This window comes from Hipposideros armiger, unplaced genomic scaffold (assembly GCF_001890085.2).
Source record: "Hipposideros armiger isolate ML-2016 unplaced genomic scaffold, ASM189008v1 scaffold_112, whole genome shotgun sequence".
In the NCBI taxonomy this organism is placed as follows: Eukaryota; Metazoa; Chordata; class Mammalia; order Chiroptera; family Hipposideridae; genus Hipposideros; species Hipposideros armiger.
In genome coordinates this window covers 1,864,832-1,888,872 of record NW_017731462.1, presented here as the reverse complement: position 1 = coordinate 1,888,872, position 24,041 = coordinate 1,864,832, and the positions used below count along the sequence as shown (strand labels likewise).

Below are 24,041 nucleotides of genomic sequence, written 5' to 3'. Positions count from 1 at the left end.
AACTCATCAAGAACATGAAGACTTCCTATGTGTTTAAACTGTGAGAAATACATAAATATACAGAGTTGTCTTTTAGTCCATAAAGGAGCTCAAAGATTAGCTGGGGAGATAGAAGTACTCATGGAATGACGAGGAATCCACAGAGTTCTGAACCATCCAGGGAGATAAAGCATCATGTGCCACAGCAAAACTGGGTGGGAAGTTGTTTACTCCTTCTGGAGAAATTATAGGCTTAGAGATGAGACAGATTCAAAAGGGCCAGAGGGTGGGAAAGAAGGTTCCTGAAGTCATGATGTTGAACCTTGCCACATGGTGGGATTAGGGCTACTTGGTGATGGCTGTGCTTGTCTTCACACTGAATGCCCCGATGGAGTGTGTCAGGGAAGTTCCAGGAAGTTCAAGTTGCCCTGCCGTGTTTGGGGAACATGTCAGCTCCAGGTTTCCTGATGTTTTGCAATCATTGGACTGAGCCAAGACCCACAGAAGGAGCAGCAGGCTGCTTTAAGCATCTTCTCGGAACTCACCCTAGATCTCAGTGGTCCAGGGTATGGAGAGGCGAAGACCTTGGGAAGCAGGGACATCTACTGGCACTTTTTTTTTACTTTCCTATAAACTGACTGACCAAGGGCTATTTGTCAATTTCCAAAGCTAGTCTTTCTATTCTATGAATATCAGGGAAGCAGTTACATTTCTCACTGTCCACGTGAGAGGCTGGAAGAGGGCAGCAACGGGGATTGAAAACGGGCCTCTTGTTTGATATTTTAAAATTAAACAAAAGAAGCTACAGTTTGACATGAACTAGAGTGCAACCCCAAAAGCTCACTCACCGTAGACGATGACAGTTGCCGTTGTGCTTTTCCTCTTGGCAACAATGTTTTTGGCGACACAAGTATAGTTTGCGGTATCTGAGAGGCGGGCCTGCTTTATGATGAGGTTGTGATCAATAGTAATATAAAAATTCCGATCTTCAACGGGATCAATTATGTCTTCATTTTTCAACCATTCCACCTAAAGATGAACAAGAGAAATAGATAATTCCCCCGTATGGGTCCCTTGATGGCTGTCAGTCTAATGTGGGTTTTGCAATATGTCTTGTATTGCTCCATGCTATGAACTTCTGCAAACTGGGAGGAAGTAACTTTCTGAGGTCATGTGAAGTATCACTCACCTGCCAAACACGCTGATTCTATGTGTACTATGCTATTCTCAAATGTCAATGAACCCACTGGGAAATACAGTGTTCAAATTGTTTCCACTTTGCCCTGCAGGCAGGAACAGGGAACTGGCGCTGCCAATTTCAGAACCTAATCAAAAATAATAGGCTACGCATTTCAAACTGAACTCAAACCTTTTGTTATTTGATTTGTTTACTCTTGGCAACTTACCTGCTGCTTTTCAGTAAAGAGTATAAGAACAATTTAAAAAGCTCAAAAGGCATCTTAGATATCATGAAGCTCTAATAAAACAACATTTGGATGATTTACGTGTAGCCTTGCTGGAACATATGGATTAAATTTCCCTGAAAATGAACTTACTTTTAAATGTAGTAAACACATATTAGGAGATGCATCTAAGCCAAAATACTTGGGGGAAAACAGATTTCCTACCAACTCTCAGTATAATCCCAATAACATATAATTCATGCTTAAATCTCTCCTTTGTATGTCACTCGCATCAAATCTTTGGCTCATGGTTTGTTTCTGGAGAACCTGACCTCAGCCATGACTGTCCAAAACTATTAAGTTACTTTTTTTTCTATGCAAATAATGTCAATTTAGCAATAGCAATGTTATTCCTGCAGAATGCAAGGAGGAAAGATATATTTATATAAGCTGTTCTTATGAAGGATAAACTATTTCCTGTCCTGTAGCTCTTCTTTTTCTTTTTCCTGTGCACAGGGTTTTCCATAAAGCAAAATGACATGGATATTTCTCACACTTAAACTTTCCTTTTGCATTAGTGTGGATGTGGATACAGGTAACCTTTAGTGGTAGGGAGTCAATAGTGTTGCCATTTTCGAAATCTTAAGGAGCTTCTCTGGCACCACAAGAAGTCTAGAAATTAATCTCTAAATCTGTCAGTGGGCTTGACGTTGCACAGTTCTAAATTAAATCTAATGCAGCGACTCTATAATCATGCTTCTCTAATCCATAGAAGAGAGGCCACCATTTATAGAGAAAAGCAGAAACCAACAACAATCCTGAAGTAAATGTATGAGGGAGTAGATAAAAGCAACTATTTGTAATAATGTAAATTTTGAAATAGATAACCATTCTTGGTATTTACACTAATGGAAGTGAGAAAGAGAATAGAATCTACCTAAAACAGTGGAGTTTTAAAGCACATATTTTGTTTTCAATACAGACAGCACATTCAGTCAGGGCCTTGCTTGGATATATTTGATAAGGTACTGATACTCACTTGACCTGGTATAGTAATGTGATCCTGCTAGAAGTGCAGGGGGAAGGTAGCAAAATTCATACTGTCAGAAATCTACTTGACAGTCATTGAAAGCTGACATTAATATTTTTTTAATCTTATGAGAAGTGTAAATGTCTAACTATTATGTTGCTTTGTACACATGAAACTAACTTAAAAAAGGAAAAATAAACCTATGTAAAGAACAAATTAATAAAACATGAATTAATGAAGCACGTTAAAAAATATATATTTTTTGAATCTAATCTTTACCTAGGTTATCTGTACCATTCTAAAGAAAGCTTTCCAGTTATAGAAGGCACTGTTGGGTTCCCCTGAGCTGAAATTGGATCTCTTCCACTTGTGCACGTGTGTGTGTGTGTGTCTGTGTGTGTGTGTCTGTGTATGTGTGTCTGTGTGTGTGTGTGTGTGTGTGTGTGTGTGTGTGTGTCTGTTTGTGCTGTGTGTGCTTTTCTTTCCAGGACCCATACTGCTAGTCTTCTTTGAAGGATAGCACTCAGGCTCCTGGACTCTTTTCCTGGAAGTGCCTAGCAGTCCACTCCCCTACCTTTCCCCTTCACATTGGCTCACAGGGCGTGGAAATAAACCTTGTGGCCAATGGTGGGGAGTAGGGGCCAGAACCTGACTTGTTACTCTCCAGAGCTCTCCTGCGGGAATGAGGCTGAAGCTACCTCCTTGAGATTTCACCTGAATTTATACTCTTTCTGGGTTTCTACTTTTCTTTCCTGCTGGCTCCATCCACTTCTGAGGCTCTCTTAGGAGCATATCCATAAAAAGCACTTCTATTCAAATCTTTTCCTCATGGTTTGCTTCTGGAGAACATGCCCTAAGTCATGACTGTTCAAACCTAGAGTTGTTTCTATTTATGTAATATCAGTTCACAACAGTATTGTTATCCTGATAATAAATGACATAAAGAGATCTCAAGAGATATTGCAAACCACTTGTTTATTTGAAGAGTTTGTTACATGTTAAAAAGAGAAGAATTGGAAGAGTTGACAAGAGATTTAAGAAGACTTAATGATTATTGGTTGTATGGTTTTTACTTTCTTATCTTATACATGACTTTGTACTTTCCTTGGGCATCTCTTATCAACCCTGAAGTTTCAAGGACCCCTGAGGAGCCTCAGAACCACTGGGGAGGCCCCTGGGGCTCTGCAAGGGACTCTGGCCTCTTGTCTGAACACTGGCTTGAATCAGAGAGTCTCTTCCTTGACCTGTTTTCCATATGGGGTTCACTTGTATGCCTTTGTTTGAAGAAAACAAGGGTTCTACTGCTATAAAAATAGCTATAGAAATGGGTAAGGGAGCCAAGGACTTCTCTGGCTTCCAGCAAGAGCCCCCCCACCAGTTCCCTATACCCCAATACTCCCAGTTGTGCCACAATGCTCTGCTTTGAGACCGTCATCTCCATAAGAGGCTCAGGTCCACAAGGCAGGTCATCACTCTCTCCTGTTCTGGGATCCTCGTCCTGCTTGATGCATCTCCATCACCCGCCCTCTAAAAGTCTCAAATTCTGTACTGCCTTGGAATACAGCAATAAATTCCTCCAAAATTTCAATCTGTTTTAAGATTGTTTTCTTTATTTTTCTCTGACTAAAACCTAGCTCTTCATGGTACTACTGCTTTCTTTGGAATCCTCTCACATGATAGATATTTGACACCCCAAATTTAACAAATCTAACAAAATAACATGGGGGTCCAGTAAGTGTCCATGTTCTGCATTGTCTATTCCAGACCTCTCTCTCCAAACAAATTTGCTTTCAATCTCATGCCATCAGATTATGTCACCCAACTGCTATATTTTTTTGTAGTCATCAACAGATCTCTGGACTCACAGTCATTTTATCCAGAACAATTTCTGTCATAATTTCTGGTGTTTTAATAACCAAAAGATTACACTTTCAACATCTTGGCCCCTCAGTTCCATCACCTTCCTTCCTGAAATGAATGATCTTGGCCTCTGAGTCACACATTCTCATAGTTACATATTCTAGGCCAGAGGCTTTCAATCCTGGCTTCACTGCAGAATAACTTGGAAAACATTTATATCAATTTTAAATCCAACCCAGAGAAACTCTGATTCACTGGTTAAGACTGGCCTCGCATCAGCATTTTTTAAACTCCACAAGGGGTAGTGGTTTGCTCCTGGGATCGAGACATTCCACTCTAGACCATTGCCTTTCAAATGAGATCCTTGGACCAATATCCTCTATGTCACCTAGGAGCTTCATAGAAATGCAAAATCTCAGGCTCTGCCCACCTAGACTTACTGAATCAAAAATGTAAATCATAACCAGAACTTCAGGGGATTCCCATACACATTACAGTTTGAGCAGCACTGGCCTAGCTCTTGTCTTTAACCAATAATTGCAACCCCTCCATTAACTCAGCTTCAATCATCCTCTCTTTTCACCATTTTCTGTCTTTCCTGGTCATTCTCTCTAAGACCCCTATTTCAACAAACCTGCACCAGGACCTACAGTCTATTGAGCTTACCAACTTTATCGTCATCCCTCTTGTGTCCCCTCTCCCTTTTGACCAAATATAAATTCCAATGTCTGACTTTATCAACCACCCCTCGAATTACACCCTCAACCTTCTCATCTCTCTTTCACTTCAAGGTGCTCACTTGGTCATGTTTCCCCTACACTACTTTTGTATCCTTGCAGCGGACATGGCTCTGCACAGACATGATGAGTGGGCTCATCTTAAATTCATGATAACAGAACTCAAGTAGGCCCTTAATTCTGCCTGAAACTCATACTGTATTTTCATAGTCTGTTCACCGTCCCACACTTCTAGACAGCTATTTCACACCTTCTCCTCTCTCCTTAAACACTACCTCCCCCTCTATCCTCACTTTCAGCTGATGACCAAAATGTCTATGTCACTGAGGAAACTGAAAATCATAAGACAACTTCCAAATCTCCCACTCTCTGGTAGCCACTCCTGTTCTGCTTGCTGTCTCTTGCTATCAGGTCAGTTCTCTGTGCTCCTACCTGTCGCCTCTCATTTGTACTCTGCATCCCATTTCCTCTCTCTTATTCAAGGGTGTATCCCAGCAATTCTCTTCTTTCTCTCTTAAATCATTTATTTTCTCTCTCCACTGCATCATTTCCATCAGACATGCCGTTATTTTTCCCAACCTAAAACAAAATCCCTCCCCATTCATTTCTGCCTCTAGTCACCTCCACATTTCTCTGCTCACCTCACAAAACACCTTGGAATAGTTGTTTATATTCACTCTTTCTAATTCCTCTCTTTTTCATCTCTGCTGAATCTATTCCAATCTGCCTCCACCTCTACCATTGCACCAGACTGCTCTTCTCAAAGTCACAATCACTTGCACTGTGTTAGATATGCTGGTGAGGTCGCAGTGCTCTCCTTACTTGACTCAGCAGCACTGTTTGACCCAGTTCGTCCCTCCATCCTCCTTACTTGCTATCTCTGGACACAGCACTTTCCTGCTTTTTGTCCTACCTCACCTATTCCCCATGACTTCCATGAGCTGAGGTCTGTGTTAGCTCCATCCTTGGAACCCTTTTTTTTTCTATTTTCCATCCCTATTCGCTTCCTTGATTAGCTCATCCAGTCTCATGCAGATGACTCCCTAAATTTATCTCCAGTTCAGACCCCACCCCTGAACTCCAGACTCATATATTCAATTGCCTTCTTACAACTCCACAGGGTTGTCTAATATAATAACAATCTCCCGAACCGCCCTTCCAAACCTGCTCTTCCCACAGCCTTACCCATTTCAGTTAATGCCAACTCCATCCTTCCAGTTACTTAGACAAAATCCTCAGACTTGGCCTTGACTCCTCTCCTCCTCTTCCTTTGTTCATTTACTATCAGAGCGGCACATTGAAATCTCATCCCCTTGCTACAACTCCCTTCCTGGTTCAAGTCACCATCATTTCTCTCCTGGATTATTGCAACAGCTTCATATCTTACTTTCTGCTTTTCCCCTTGGCCCTCAACAGGTTATTTTCAACAAAATAGTTAGAGTGACCTTTTTCCTTGAGTCAGATCATGCTACACCTCATCTCCAAGCCGCCAGTGGCTCCCTTTCTCAATCAGTGTCAATGCCAAAGGCTTTACAAGGACCCACAAGCCCTACAACTGAGGATATATAGAAAAAGCCACTTTGACACTGGTAGGAGTGGATGGAGATGTAAAATGGGCTGGTCCCACACTCACATGTCACCATTAAAAATAGGAAAGGAAATATCAGCTGCAGAGGTCCCACCCCAGAGGAACAAGTGGTCTCAGCCCTGGGTTTCAGTGCTGGGGAGAGAAGTTCCCACAACTTCTGCCTGTAAAACCAGAGGAGATTGTGGCTGAGTGAGACGGAGGGCTGCTGGAGTCCCAGGCAATCTTCTTAAAGGACCTGAACAGGGACTTGCTTGTTAATGGACTCATTTACTTTGAGCTTCAGTACTTGGGCAGCAGCTTGAAAGATGCCAGGGACATATGGAGAGGAACTAAGTTGTCTGGCTGCAGGGCAAGGGCTAGAGGGGCATCTTTCTCCTGGACAAAGGAGCTGGCAGAAGCCACTGTTTCTTTGTTGAGCCCCTCCCCTGTCTCCATGTACAGACGCAGGTGGCCATTATATGTGAATTTCCATCAACCTACCTAATACCATTCATTTGCCCTGATTCCCCGAGATCCTGCCCCACCCAACTTTTGGCATACCCAACTGCTTCCTGTGGCTTTTCTGTATAAAGAATTTCTCTTGGTTTATGCTGCAGACTGTCCTAAAATTTCTCAAAGGTTCACAAAACCCAAAAAAGCAGCACCTGGCTTTGGTATGCCCTGTACCTCTGGCTGAGCAGACCCAGGTCTGGCACTATTAACAGCTGACCTCAGTTCGCAGCTTGGCCTCTCAAGGCAATTCCAAGCTCAGTGTGGGTGGTGGCCATCTGTGGATTGCTCTGTGGCTCATGCCAGGTGGCCCTGGGCAGAGCACAGGTTGCTGCTGAACGTGGCTTCCAGTGGGGCCCCTCCAAGGAGGCCCTGGGTCTGGCACTCCTGGTGGCCAGCTTTGGACCAAACTGGAGCATCAGCTGGCCACCTCTGGGTATGACACACCCAAAAAGCACAGTGGGCAGTCACCAGAGCCCTGCTAAAGGAATCCTACTCTGTAGAGTGAGTACCTGCAAAGCAGCTCCTCCACTATAGTCACGGCCAGTCCTCACAACCAATCAGCCTGAGATTCCTCCAAGTGATGTGTAAACAGCAACCATGGCTCAACTACAACAGGAAGGCACACACAACCCACACAAGGGATGCACCTGGAGTGCCCAGCTCAGGTGACCAGTAATACTGCACCACTGAGCCTCACAGCACATCTATTACATAAGGCCACTCTACTAAGACTTGAAGGCATAGCAGCCTTACCTACTACATAGAAACAAACACAGGAGGCAGCCAAAATGGGGTGGAGGGGTACACAGAAACATGTCCCAAATAAAAGAACAGAAGAAAGCTCCCGAAAAATAACCAAACAAAATGGAGACAAGCAACCTACCAGATGCAGAGTTCAAAACACTGGTTATAAGGATGCTCAAAGATCTCAGGAAGAACTTCAACAAAGAGATTAGAAACATAAAAATGGAGATAGAAAACAAAAAGAACCAGTCAGAAATAAAGAATACAATAATTGAAATGAAGAGTGCTTTAGAGGAAATCCACAGTAGATTTGATGAAGCAGAGGATCAAATCAGTGAATTAGAAGATAAGATAGCAGAAAATACCCAATCAGAACAGCAAAAAGAAAAAAGAATCCACCCCCCCAAAAAAATGAGGCTAGCTTAAGGGGCTTCTGGTACAACATCAAGCATACCAACATCCACATCATAGGGTTCCCAGAAGGAGAAGAGAGGGAGAAAGAATTAAAAACCTATTTGAAGAAATAGTAATGAAAAACTTTCCTAACCTGGTAGAGAAAATAAATATACAAGCACAAGAAACACAGAACATCTCAAACAACATGAATCCAAAAAGGCCCACATCAAGACACATCATTATTAAAATGCCAAAAGTTAAAGACAAAGAATCTTAAAAGAAGCAAGAGAAAAGCAGTTAGTTACCTACAAGAGTGCCTATAAGACTGTCAGCTGATTTCTCAACAGAAACTTTGCAGGACAGAAGGGATTGGCAAAAATATTCAATGTGATAAAAAGCAAGAACCTACTATCAACATTACCCAGCAAAGCTACCTTTTACAATCAAAGAACAGATAAAGAGCTTCCCAGGCAAGAAAAAGCTAAAGAAGTTCATCACCACCAAACCACTATAACAAGGAATCTTAGAGGGGCTTCTTTAAGAAGAAAAAAAAAAGAAAGAAAAAAGAAAAAGAAATGATAAAAAATTTGAATAATAAAATGGCAAAAATTACATATCTATCAACAATTACTTTCAATGGATTAAATGCTCCAATCAAAAGATTGGGTGGCTGAATGGATAAGAAAACAAGACCTTTACATATGCTGCCTACAAGAGACTTACTTCAGATTGAAAAACACAGAGAGAATGAAAGTATGGAGATGGGAAAGAAAATATTTCATGAAAACGGAAACAGACAAAAAAAAAAAAAGCTGGGGTAGCAATACTTATACCAAACAAAATGGACTTCAAAGCAAAGGCTATTACAAGAAACAAAGAAGGACCCAGTAATTCCACTTCTGGGTACTTATCCGAAGAAACTCACAACACTATTTTGATGGGATTTGTGCATCCATATGTTTGTTGCAGCACTGTTTACAATGGCCAAGATGTAGAGGCAGTCTGGGTGTCCATCGATGGAAGAATGGATAAAAAGCAGGTCGTACATGTATACGATAGAATATTGCTCAGCCAGAGAAGAGAATGTGTTCTTTCCACCTATAGTGGCATGGATGGACTTGGAGTGTAATGTGCTGAGTGGAGTGCGAGACAGAGAAAGACAGATTCAGTGTGATTTTGCTTATACGTGGAATCTTAACAACAAAACAAACAAACAAAACAGAAACAAACTCATAGATACAGACAACATTTAGATGGTTGCCAGATGGGAGAGGGGTTGGGGGTGAGTGAAAAAGGGGAAGGGATTAAGAAATACAAATTGGTTGTTTCGAAGTAGTCATGGGAATGTAGGGTATAGCATAAGGAATATAGTCAATAATATTGTAATAACTATGCATGGCGTCAGATGGGTACTAGATTTATTGATGTGATAGACGGGAAGGGGTTGGGGAGCAGGGTGAAAAAGGTGAAGGGATTAAGAAGTCCAAATTGGTAGTTACCAAATAGTCATGGCGATGTAAAATAAAGCATAGGGAATATAGTCAATAATATGGTAATAACTATGTATAGTGCCAGGTGGGTACTAGACTAGTCAGGGGGATCAGTTCTTAAATTATATAAATGTCTAACCACTATGCTGTACACCTGAAATTAATATAAAATAATATTGAATGTCAACTGTAATTGAAAAATTTACAAAGGGGGGGAAAGGTGAAGGGGAATAAGAGGTCCAAATTTCCAGGTATAAAACAAGTAAGTCATGGGGATGTGATCTACAGCATAGGGAATATAATCAACAATATTGTGATAGTGTAGTACAGTGTCAGATGATTGCTGGACTTATGGTGATAACTTCTTTGGGTATATAAATGTTGAATAACTATGGTGTATACTTGAACCTAATATCATATTGTATGTTAGCTATACTTTTAATAAAAATCTTTAAAAAAAAAGACACAAATCTTCATGCTTCAGAAAAAATCCTACAGAGCTGGCCCTGGATTCCAAGTGGACTACTTAGAGACATCATGAGATACAAGAGGGCCTCTAGAATTATGTTGTGAGACTCCCAATGTTTCACTGCCATTTATGGGTCTAAAGTGTCTTATGGCCAGTATGTTTTATTAATAGTTAAGGCATCTTTGAAACTATCACATTCCTCTAGCCCGCAATGTACCTTCATGTTTGCTGAAATTTGTTAAAAAAGGTGTTTGAGTAATTATTACAGACTTTCATCCAGTACTTGTAAACACAGAATCTAAGTGGTCATAGTAAACCAGAGCCTACAATACAGCTTCCTAAGATTTTAAATTTTTGACAAACGGTTAGGCATCTTGCGATTTCAGTCACATTTCACCAACACTGAATAACTATCATGTGCCAGGCATTGTGTCACGTATTGGAGGACAAAGAGACAAATCAGGTTAAGTGCTGGCTTGTGGAGCTCTCTGGATAAGACAAACCTATAAACAAGCAATTATGGCGTGACAGAGAAACCATAGACAAATGACCGTAAATTGAGGTTCCAACAGTGTGGGGAGAGGACATGTGAGGAGAAAATGCCTGAACCAGTTTCTGAAGGGTGGGGTGAAGCTTACTGGGAAGGCAAAGAAGGAAAGAGGAGGATGAGAAGGACACATGAGCAAGAGGAAACATAGTTTCTCTGGCACAGACTTGACGCTGCTTGGGGAGCCCGAGCCCTGGACACTTGGGGATGAACGGCACTGTGAGAGGAGTGCAGCAACCATGCAGAAGCTGCTTTCAGGAGATCATCCAGGGACTCCAATGCTGTTCTAACACAACTGGCTTTCACCTATAGTTGCTGCAATCGAGGAAGCCTAATGACACTTTGCTTTGAGAAAGTGTGTTATAAAGGGCAGTGTGGATTAGAAGGGAGGCACAGGGGAAGCTGGAGACTAGTGAGAGGCTCTTGTCATAGTCCTGGTGAGGCCATGAAGAGAGAGCTAAGGAAGTGGCAATGGGCCTGAGGAGAAAAGAATAGATTCAGAAAGTAAGTTGAAGGGACAACGGATGGGGTAGAAGAGTTGATTGTATGTGGAAAGTGGGGTGCAAGAGAGGCCTACCTCCAGTTTCTGGCTTGGGCACCCACATGTGGATTAGGGATGTAGGAGGCAGAAAAGATCTGAGGGCAGAAGGATATGGATGAGTCCAGACTGGGCTGATCTTACAAGGAATCCAAGTTGCACAGCATGATTTTGACAACTGAATTGCCCCCAAATCCTACTGTTTCCATGAACAGAGTGATTCTTTTTTTCTCTTCAAGTTTTGAAACACTAAAACAATAACAACAGCAAAATCCTGATGACTTCTGCTTCTCTTAGATCAGCTTTACGTTAGCACTAAGAACTGAACATGGATATTGATTAAAAACAAAACAAAACAAAACGTTCCCATTTTGGCTTAGACAAAAATGATCAAGTTAATTGAGAAATTAGGAGAGGATGTGTGTAAGGAAAAACAATGTGTGAGAATGATTCTGTTTATCATGTAAGGGATTTTTTTGAATTAGCAAAAGGAATCCATATGAAAGCCTAATAAATATATCCTTTTATTAAAAAATATATCATTTTCAAACAGTGGCTCCAGAACCCAACATCACTGATAAAGTGGACACTGCCATTGGAAGGAATTTCATAGTAAGTCTCCTTACATAAAGTCTATGTAAAATTCCAAGAAATAATACAATATCTTTTGTTGTGCTAGAATTTTATGGTATTGAATAGTAAATAATTAATTATTGTTTTAATGTTATTTATTTATAAGCTAATCTTGGTTAATCAGGGGTCAGAATTCTGGTGTGGCCTGTGAATTCTGTTTATATTTTGGTCATTTCAATGCTTCTTGTTGATTTAACCCTGGGACTGCTTCCTTCCATCCCTCCCATTTGGCAAATCATCTCATTTATACATGGGAGAAGTCTTTCGGAGTTAGACCTTATTTTTAGCTATGTATAAAACATTCAAGAACAGAGGAAAATTGGTTGAAGTTTAGAAAACAATAAAAAACTTTGCCCATAAATGATAACTCGTTGTCAGGGCTGCCATGAGGTAAAGTGCTGTTTCTGTCCTTGAAGCCCAGTAAGTACAAGTCTTTTCGATAAGTTGAAGTTCAATATTTCAATAAGCATATTTGAAGTAGTTGATTCAAGTGTTTATAAAGTCATGGGATATTATTAACAGGTAATATAAATAGTTACAATACGACTTTAGGATGTCCTATTTGCATATTATGATGTTATGTTTGGTGTTGATTCATCCTACTGTGTGAAATTGAGAATCTTACTTTAAGAATCAGTTCCTATCATACCAGCTAAAAGGGCTATTCTTGGGCTTGGCTATTGGGGTTCAAAACAGATCTCTGTCATTTTTTAGTCTCCTGGGTAAGCTTCTTATCATCCATGTGCCTCAGGGTACTCATTTATAAAACAAGGATAATTCTTGAACCCATTTCATAAGGTTTTTAAGGATCAAATGAGTTAATACACAGTATCTGGCATACAGTAAATATTCTTCAATTATTATTAATATTAGATGATTAAGTTATACCAAAGAAGATGGGACAAAACCCAAACCACTCTAGAAAAAATACAGAGAAATGGTGTTAATCTAAAAACAAAAACTAAAATATCTTAATGTCTGAACTCCTTCCACTTTCAGTGACATTCCTTCCTATTGTGACAAAGTCAACTCACCATTAGGGTACAACTCTTTAAGACTAGGAATATATAAGTGATTAAGTATTAAATTGACCAATCTAATTTGTATGCCAAACTTAAATACATATTTCCCATCTATGAGTCCATGATTCTAGAGATGTAATTAGCATGCATGTGTTTTAGAACATGACATTTTAATAAGTCTGTATAAATATTATTTTCTAATTATTTTAGATTATATGCAAACCATCAGACTACATGAATTTTCAAAGGTTTAAGTAGAAAACATTTTTAATAAAAGAGGTTATATAACATTAATTTGAGAAATATTTATTATGGTGCTTGGTAATAAGGTATAAATGATAGGTAATTTATATATTACTATTACTTTTACCTAGACCTAGACCATCCACATTCTTATGGTTTTTATTTTACCTCTATGAGTTCGCCAGTTCTTTTCTCCTGCTACTTCAAGTTAGCCCGCATCACTTATTCTTTTAATGACATCAGTCTCTACCCCACCTCACCCCCATACAATGGCACACACATCATTAGTTTTAACACTTTTCTCTAAGTCCCAAGAGATGGAGCTTTCTTCTATCACCTCCACTCTCCCCATCATCCCCAAGTTCATAAGTGAATGTCCTGAGCTCTCTTTTTTGCTTCTCCTTCTCTCCACATAGAAATCATTCTGGGGAAGATGGACTGGTTTAATGGGAAAGAAGAGGGAGAAATTATGGGATACACCTTATGGTTATGGAACAATTACCATCCTTTGGGGTGGGAGAATTAGGGGATGTGACATGAAGGGGAAAAGGGCACTATGTGGTCCCTAATGCGAATTCTGAACTGGCTTAAGGGAGTTCAAACACAGAACATTTTTCCTGAGCTGAAATTGGGAGGACAGAAAAGGGGGTGAGAGGGATGGTGCATGTTGGTGAAGAATAAAAAAGGAGGAAAACAGTGACCTTTCATGGAGCGTTTCAGGCACTTTATAGACACAATCTCTATACCTCACAGCAGCACTGTCAGAGAGGTATCTATACTGCCATTTTTCAAATGAGAAGAATGATATTTATAAAGAAGAACTAGCACCAGCTCACACAGTTTGTGAAGGAGCATAAATCTGAAATCACAACTGCCTGAGTTCTAGGCTCTTCTTTGTCGACTTTGTACAGAAGTGGGAGGAGGCACACAGCGCTGTAGACTTGAGCATTGAGAACGTGGGCTTGGGATCATGTGGCGGTGGCTGGAAGAAGCTGGGACACCAAGACACACCGTAGCCACTCCAGATATGGGCTTGGGCTAGCCCCTGGCTGGTACTCCCCAGGAAAGAGACATAGGATTCACCCTCTGTTATCAGCACCACCCTACTCACTCCTTTGGAACCAGCACAGGGTTACTTTCAGAGCTGACACTGGGACTGGGTGCACTTTGATTTCAGAGGCATCAGGAAAGCCTTCTTGAGCTCCAAAATTACTCCCCAAATTTTTGGCAGTGACTTGAAATGTCTTTAAGAGGGACCGTTTTTAAATTCTACCATTAGAAGTTTCTCTTCACAAGCAAATTACCTGGAGAAATAACATCTCAAAGTAAAGCATATGAAGTATTATATAACATGGCATATAAATGACTAAGGGACATGTTCAGATAAAGAAGCGTTTGAAGGCACTAGGATTTCAAACTGGGATTCAAGTACCCAACAGTATGCAAAATTTTCTAAGAGGTACACAAGCAAAACTATTTTTAAGGGAATCAGCATTTATATCTTTCACTTTTATATGCATTTTTCATCCCTAAAACTAATTGCCCTGAGAACTTGCCTTCTACTTTTCAAAGTAAAGGCATCTTTTGCTCCCCATCTTACCATGGTATACTGTATAGGGTATAAAGACCTCCAGTATGCCAAACAAGTGAGTAATTGGGAATATCAATGGGGAGTTGAGAGAATAAGGGACTGTAATGACAGGGTAACAACTCTTTTTTCAAATCAGGTGGTTTACAATTCTTTGCTTTCATCAAAATTGAAGGAGGACTTAATATGCCAGCTGATGGGTCACTGAACATAGATTTTGATGATAGAACACTGTGATTTTTGGCATACAATTTGGAAGTTGTGCAAAGAGATGAGGGACACTGTTACAATATAACTCCATGTATTCCCATTTACTCATTAATGGGTGAAAAGAATCTCTTTTGTATTTGAATCTATTATTAGTGACAGAAATAAAATTGATTTTATCCTGTCTCATATCACCAGTAAGTAACATTCAAACATGCTAAACGAGTTCACTGATGGGGGGAAAAACCCCATTTCACCTATTAAAAGGTGTATTTCCAGTAAAAATTCAGTCTTTATACTAAATCATTATCAAATTTGCAGTATATGTGTACTTTAGACAAATCATGTACTAATCATAGTGAATGTACAGGCAATTTAATTTAAAATAAATTTAACAAATCTCTATGGTCATAAGAAATAAAATTTATTTGCATATTTTTATTACAGAGAAGTGTGGAATGATCAATAAAAACTTTTATACACACAATGTATTATGTTTGAGGAAAAATCTATGGAGGAAATGGTGTAGAAATACAAGCTAAAATAGAAAAAAAGGAACACTGTAGTACTCCCCCTTATTAAAGAAGAACTTGTTCTCATATTTTGTTAATGGATGATATTGGGTAATAAATTGTCATCGTGTTTGTATTGCATTGGATCACTTTAACTCATCTGTTTTATTTAAAGATACCAAATATTTATATTATACCCATATATAATGTCTTTCCCACTATTTAATTTTGTGATAAAAATTTTAGATACTAACTTAAAATGTATAACATTTTAAGTTATATAACCCTAACCCTAACCCTATATGATATATTTATATATAATAAAATTACATATGTATATATAAGGTCTTTTAGGGATGTGTTAGCAAAAATTTGAAGATCAGTGCATTAAGACATAGGAGAATGGTGGCTCTGTCATCAAAACCAGAACTCTATCAGGGGAGGATGAGGGAGGCTGAGAATTAGGAAGATCGAAGAACAGGATAATAAGAGTGGGAATTGGAGACTGGTAAATGGAACCCTCCACATATTTCTCCTGGGTGCTTCTGAAGATATATATATATATATATATATATATATATATATATATATATATATATATATATATATATATATATATATATATATATATATATATATATNTATATATATATATATATATATATATATATATATATATCTCACTTCACTTTTACATAAGGCCAATGAGATCTTGCCAAAAGACACTTACATCTCATATGAAGGCCTAGAGTTAAGACACAGTTGTCCCATTCATTGATTCTATGATTTTAGGCAAGTCATGTAATATCATTAAACCCCTTATTTTTTTATCTTTAGAATAAGAATATTAATATTTGTCCTAACTCCCTCATAAGACTCCTGTGAGATATGAAAAACATAACATATATGAAAGAATTGTTGACGACTGCTACCCAACTTTAAACTGGTATTATGTTATGATTATTTTTCCACATATTTTATTCCAGGACAGTAAGTATCTTTACTAGTTTAAATGCTTTTATAAATTAAGACTTAAGTTTAATAAACAGGAAAGAGTAACATCTAGTGCAAAATGAAAGATATTTTAAAATGTTTTTAATGGGTACATGCTTTAACTAACATTTCATCAAATTCTTTCCTGAAGACACCTGCTATTTGCATATTCCAGACACTATGTTTCACCTGTGTTAAATTTAACTAAAAACTCTATGTTTTGTTTTTTTTATTTTCTTAGGCAACATGCTCCCTGGCAAGGAAGCTGAACAACAATCTTCACACTGTGAGACCTTGTTCAACATTCAACCCAGAAAAGACAAACAAAAATAAGGTCGTCCTACTCTAGCTGAAAAGTGTTAGCAAATAGGAAAAACAGAAAGTTTCTATAGAAGACACAAACTTGAGGGTGTATGCACACACACAAGACCATTCCCAATTCCCTCTTGCTGAACCTACTTAAATCGCACGCACTAGTCACTTCTTCCACCTCTTAAACTCTTTGAAGGGCTCTAGCTCATCAACCAATTACTCAATATGGATATCAGCAGAGAACATGTCTTTTATTTTTCTAACAGATCAAATAGACCAAAAGATAGATGAACTCCTCTCAAAGTTCTTCCTTGCTTCTGAGTGTCAAGTCACTCACCCACAAACACGCACATGTTTCCTCCATCCCCAAAACAAACCAACAACAAAATCACGCTTTGACACGCTTGCCCTTCTCCGCTATGCTCCCACATACTCTTTCCATTAGTGGCGAAACTGCTTGAAAGAGAAGGATGTTCCGTCTCTATCTATTCACCTGCCCACTCACTCTTCAATTTACTGCTGTCTGGATTCACACTCACCACTCTACTCAAAATTCTCTTTCCGAGGTGACCAGAGGCCTCCCTAATTGCCCAGCCAAAGGGCATTTTCTCTCCCTCTGTTGTTGTATTGCCACCTGGTTATCTGGTCTTTCTCAAACCTCTTTCACTGGTTCCTTTATTTCATCCATTATTTTCATATTGTTCTAGTCAAGAATGCCTTTCATTTTCTCCCTCTTTAATTTTATAGCAGTGCTTCTTAACTTTGTGCATCGTAATTACCTGGGGGGCTTTTAAGACCTTCCTGTGCTTTGGGTCCTACGTGCATAGGATCTGATTTAATAGAGCTGACAAAGGGCCTGGGCATCACTGTTTTTAAAGCTCCTCAGGTGATGCGACTGTGCAGCCTGGTTTTTCCAACAATCGGCATACATGCATTGGCTGGATGATCTCATTCACTCTCATGGCTGTTAATTTAAAAGTCATTAACTTCATACCCATATTTTCATTTACTTTCTAGATAATTCTACCTGAATGCTTAACAAATATGCAAAGCATAGCAGTTGCTTAATTGATCTCAACATTTCCTCACATCAGCCTTCTCTCTATAAATTTGTTGCTCCTGGACTTCTTCTTAATTAATGGAGTCATTTTTCTCCTATTCCTAAACTCAAAGCTTACAATATTCCTCACACCTCTCTTCAAAACCTTTCCATTAAGTAACGAATGGTACCTAAAATGTTGTTCAAACCTGGCCCCTCTTGTCTAGCCATACTCTTAAGTATTGTGATACTATTTTAATTCCAACAATTTTCACTAAAAATAAATATTTTGTTTGTGTTTTGTTTCCAGAATTTGGCTTTGTTTTGCAGTGCAGAAATCATTTGGGGCCATTTTGAGATAGACATCATTGGAATAGAGGACCTGTCAAGTCAATACTGCATTGCCGCTTGGTCCATGGAAGAAGCCACACCTGGATACAAAAGAAGCTTCTACATTGACCTACTTTATGACAGGTTTTGTTCCCCTTTGCTCTCATCAAAAAACAAATCTTATAAACAATAACTCCATCAAAAGAGTTCTCCATTGTGTCACTGTTTCTAGGTTAAAATTCAAACTTCATAATGTGCCATATAAAACCTTTTACAAGCTATCCCCAATTATTTTTCTAGCTTCACCTTGAAAAGTTAATCCTACTCTCTAGATATATTGAACTTCTGAAAGTTTCCTCAGCATGTGATGATCATTAACATTGCTACTCATAACATTGCATTTCCTGTGCACTCTACCCAGAATGCCTTTTTTCTTTTACTGTTGAGAGAATTGCACTCCTTCTTCAATAGTCACCTCAGGAGTCACTTCTTTTCTGAAGTCCTTTTTGTCTCTGTTAAGCAGAGTCAGTTTTTTCCTTTTATGTGCAGCTCCAGCACTCTTCAAACCACTTATATTGTACTGTAATACTTTGTGTAAAGTTTGCAGACTCCTTCCCTGGGAGCTCTTGAGAGCATGATTACACATATGTATATGAAACATTCAATATGATACATTTTGACTACCTCTGAATATATGTGTGTGTATGTATGTGTGTGTGTGTGTGTGTGTATGTGTGTGTGTGTGTGTACAGAGGGTGCCAAAAAATGTATATACATTTTAAGAAAGAAAAACTGTATTAAAATTGTAATACTCAATGTATACCTATAACAAAAGATGAGTACATCTGCAATTACAGGAGGTGCTCAACCTGGTTACCATCAGTGTTCAGGCACTTCTGATTATGGCAAAACACTGCTTGAGCAACACTGACCAAAGTGTTCACATGTATACATTTTTTTGGCACCCCTGGTATGTGTGTGTGTGTGTGTGTGTGTGTGTGTACACACACACACACATATATTCAGTATTGTGTTCAAAGTCTTTAGCACAGAGCCTTATCATAGATGTTCAAAATGTATTGATTGTTCACCCAAAGAATATTTGTTAAGTATATACTATGTGGCCTCACTGTTCCTGGTACCTGGAATGCATCAATAAACCAAATGGACAAAGTCTGTCCTCCAAGTAATACTCAAGAGAGGAGAAAGACAATATTATAAACAGTATAACAAATAAACATATTGGATAACTTCAGTGGTCCTAAGGCTAGGGAAAATATAAATCAGCATTATACAGTGCTTTAGTTTAGGAGTCAGAAAATCTGTTTCTATAAAGGCCATTTAGTGAATGTTTTAGGCTTTGTGGGCCATATAGTCTCTAAACAGCAGCCATAGACAATACGTAAATATATGAACATATATTTATTGGCTGTGTTCCAATAAAACTTTTTTAAAAGTCAGGTGGCTGCCTATATTTGGCCTACAGGCTATAGTTTGCTGATTCTTGTTTTAGATGACAGGGAAGGCCTCTCTGAAGAGGTGACTACACACTAGGACATGAATACCTAGAAAGAGTCAGTTATGCTGAGCAAGGGTGTTGCAGGTATAGGGAAGAACAACTGCAATCATTGTTTGAGAAGCAGAAATAAAGCCTTCATGGCAGAAGTGTTGTGAAAAAATGAATAAATGAATGAATGTATGAACAGAGACGTGAATAAGTTTACACATATAGAATATAAAAACTACTACCATCAGCAACAAGATTTTATAAAGAAGCATGCCCTTAATTGAGATATGTAGACACATTCAAGAGAAGAAGCAAAGACATGATTGCACAGGAAAATAAAAGTCAGTGGAACCTACTCAAAATTAGTTCACCTATTAACTATCTATTGAACAGCTACTATGTACCAAGGACTATTTGCAGGTGCTAGAAATTAGATAAAATATTTAATAATTATGACTTGTAAAGTTTCAGACAATTACAATGTTGGATTCCATTGGTTCTTAATATGTACATGTTTTGATTTCTAGAAGCTGAAATGTGATTTCTAAGTCCAAAATACTGTTTATCACAGAACTAAGAGCAGTACTGTAGAAACCAAAAATATGTGATCTGGGCACATACAGAATATTTTATTTTAGAAAAATATTTAGGAAAAAATTCTTAGATGTCACCAAATAAAATGTTTAAACATCATTGAGATATTCTAAAAAAAAAAGACCTGTAATTGAGTTTAATATCTTTTTTACATTGTAAAACTCTAAAATTTTCATATTTCATGCAGTGTAGATAGTAACAACATGCAACACAAATAAACATGCTTATTTTTAGAAAACTGATGAGATGATGTAACACTTTAAAAATAAATGACTTTTCCCAAAAAGTATCTTTTTCTGGATACTATCTAACTAGTTCATGAAAATTGATCAAATAAGACTAATAAAATTTGTGTCATTTTAATGAACTAAATTTCAAAAACGTACAGTCAATTAAACTTTTTTTGGTTATAGGAAGAAACATGGGCTTTGGGGTTGGTTGAACTTGGCTCTGTGTCTCAGTTCATCCACATGCAGAGTGAGATTTCTAGCTTCCCTATATGAGGAGTGGTTCCCAGCTCTTGTAGTAGGAAGGTAAAATGTTCAGAAATCCCTCCAAGCACCTCCAGTCTGGTGCAGAGTTCTCAAAACACTAACATGGTTTTATTAATGAAGACGAGTGATTCCCAATTTGATTATGTTTTAGGACTGGAGCATATTGGCCCCATATTGTATTTTCCCAGAAAAGGTGTATAAAACTGCTATCCCTTCCTGTGTGTGGTGTGACTTAAGGATTAACTTTTTTTATAGCTCCTAGATGCATGGTTTTATAGTTTTACTGTTACTGACATTTTATAAAATTCAGAACTATTGACTATATAGGTGCTGTCAGGGAAAGAGAAGTTTTACAGCAAAACATGGAGATCATTTTTCAATGGCTCAGGCTTCCATAACCTCATCTGAGCAGTTTTTCCAGCATTAAACAGCCCTTAAGTTTCAAAAATTCTCTATTATCTCTTCCCTAAAAAATGTTGTTCAGTTTAAATTTAATTTTTGATTTACATCATCAGCAAAGAGAGAAAAGTGGATTAACATTCCCAATGGATTATCCATATAGAGCTCATAATTAAATATGGGATAAATTATAATCCTCAATTTAATCTTGACTTCCTATACTCATTTCCTCACCTTTATCGTCTCCACTCACTCTTTTAATTAAGCATCATAAAAGCTAGACTACCTAAAACAGATTTCAAAAGTTTCAAAGTTAAGAGTATATAAAGTGGGAGACCCATTTACACACAATCATTATTTTCCAAACATTATTTATCTCCAGTATTTTTTTTTCACAGTTCACTACTACAATTGTTTAAAACATAACTATGTTCACATTTTACTACTAAAAACTACAAATATTTTGGGCAGAATGATGTAATAATAAATCAACCATCATCTCCTTTTTATGACCTCATTTTTCCTAACCCCTGAGCAAAAGGATGATTCATGTATCAGGGCTTTCTAGGAATACCTGGCACTAGCATTAACAATCATAACTATTTCCAAATACATTGTATGTCTACTCTGAGCTGTTCCTTTGTTTCGCTTAAGCAAATCAGTGTCACCGTAAGAAAATGAATTTATAATCTGAAATTCCTGTTTTACTTTCTGATCAACGGTTTCTAAAAACCAGTGACAATATATTTGAAGCCACAATAATATAGACATTATAACAATGATGATGTTTTACCTTTAGATGATGGAAATGCATAGCTGAGTATCATTAAAGGTCGGGAGGGTGAGCCATATTTGCTACAGTGTATATACTTCAAATTCTAAACTAAACAAAAAGCTTTACCTAAAAAGTGCCTAGGATATGCTTTGACTACATTCAAGAAGACTAACGTGTTGTGTTCCTAAGTCTCTTCTCCATACGACCTGAATCAACACAAGGGTAGAGGCATTACTGTATTATGAAATAATTTGGCTGCATCCCCATTTGTCTAAAACCCTGCCAAGTGTGGATTGCAAGTGACAATAAAACAACAATAGAAACAATATCAATTTTTCCATTAATCAAAAAGCTCCAAAGTTAAGACACAAAGAAACATATAAGCAGAAATTGTAACAAATGATAAATATGATGGTGATTTATAGATGTTTACAATACTTGCAATATAATCCTAAAGGCCAAATTTTGTGATTTCTCTCAGTGTGATCTTTCATATCAATAAAACTGAATTCTTTTTGAGAGTTTTAAATACTTCTGCTTAAAAACTTCTTTCTGTCGTTCAGGGTAAATGACATTACCTTCATTTTACCAATAGGGCTGTGTAATTTATATACTTAAATGGAATAAAATACCACTTAAATTCTTTGCAGAAGTCCTTTAGAGATAGTTAGATGTTGGTCAGGAAATTGCTAGCAATGAGAGGTGTTCAGCCTCCCAAGTAGCTATTGGCAACCTTTGCCCTTTTGATACATGAACTTGTTAACCGTGTGATTGGTTAAGGAATCATCTAATCATATATGTCAATAATAAACAGCAAAGCACCTTGCAGTTTTCTTTCCTATTCCACTCCCCTGTGAAAGACAGATGTGTTGTGTCTAATTATTCTCTGATTGGTATCGGGAGAAACATTAACATAATTGGCACATTTGTTCTAATTAACAGAGGGAAACTGCCACATGCCACCCAACATGAAAAGCGAGTCCAGCAACCATTAGCTAGAAAAATCCACATCTATCAGAAAGGTTACTCTGTTAAACTCAAACTGGCACTCCTCAAGTCAGAACACTGAGGTTGAAAATGATACGACAAGGTTGGGAAGAGTGTGCACATCTAAGAGAACGGAGATTCAGACTAGAATCATTGTATGCAGGTACATTAATCAAACAAATGGGAAAAGCAATTATGGGGCAATTATCAAATGCATACTCAGCCAAGTCAAGCTTCTAGAAAAAGAATTAGCTAGAAATTGGGAGTCTGCCAAGTTTTACTGACTGGTTTAGAAGTGACAAGTTTGAAGCTTTCCCTGTATTTGTTTTAACTTTGCCCTTTAGATCAGTGGTTCTCAAGCTTTGTGGCATTTTAGAATCACCTGGGGAGCTATTAAAAATCTTGATTGGCAGGCTGCTCATCATACCTATCAAATCAGTATTTTTAGGGTGGGATATAAGCATTAGTAGTTTCTAGTGATTCCCAACTGATCCCAATGGGCATCCTAGTTTGAGAACCAGTACTGCAGACTACTTCTGACGATCATGCTAAAATACAGATTCTGATCAAGGGGCCTGGGGTGGGACTTCAGATTCTGCCTTTCTAAGAAGCTCCCATGTCATGTCACTATAGATAATCTATGCATCACACTTTGAATAGAAAGGCCTTGACAATTCTGAAAGATATCTGTAGGTAATAAGCCTTCTGTAGACTTTCACCAGATAGGGTTTAGAGCCACTTGCTCCAGAGTTCAAAATCCCAGAATTATTTCCTGGATTCTCACAATGCAAACAGGTCTCTTATCACCCCTCGTAGGTGATTTCTATGACCAAGAAAGTCTTCATTTTAGAATGCAAATGAACATTCTTTAACCATAAAGGTTGTGGATAAAAAGTGTCTTAAAATATAAGAAGCAAAAGGCCATTTTTAAAAAGTATGCGAAGAACCACCCCCCAACCCAGGCCATCATGGCAACACTGTTCTACATGGTCTCTCTTGTCAAGAATCAAAGCTCCTTTGTTTCTGCAGCTATTTGCTTCTCAGATTTGCAATAAAATAAGGCACTCATTCACTTCTGTGTTGACCACCGTCCAATATACCTTGCACTTTTTGGTAGGCTTATGAAAATATGT

General features: G+C 38.2%; 1 protein-coding gene across 2 annotated transcripts in view; it reads right to left on the bottom strand.

Moving 5' to 3' along the window:
* Nucleotides 1-24,041, bottom strand: part of UNC5C (unc-5 netrin receptor C) — a 395,582-nt gene that overhangs the window by 80,382 nt on the left and 291,159 nt on the right. For both annotated transcript variants that reach the window (XM_019647544.1, XM_019647543.1), the window contains exon 5: nt 828-1,008. In XM_019647544.1, coding sequence (XP_019503089.1) covers nt 828-1,008 — 181 coding nt within the window. The remainder of the gene's footprint in view (nt 1-827; nt 1,009-24,041) is intronic.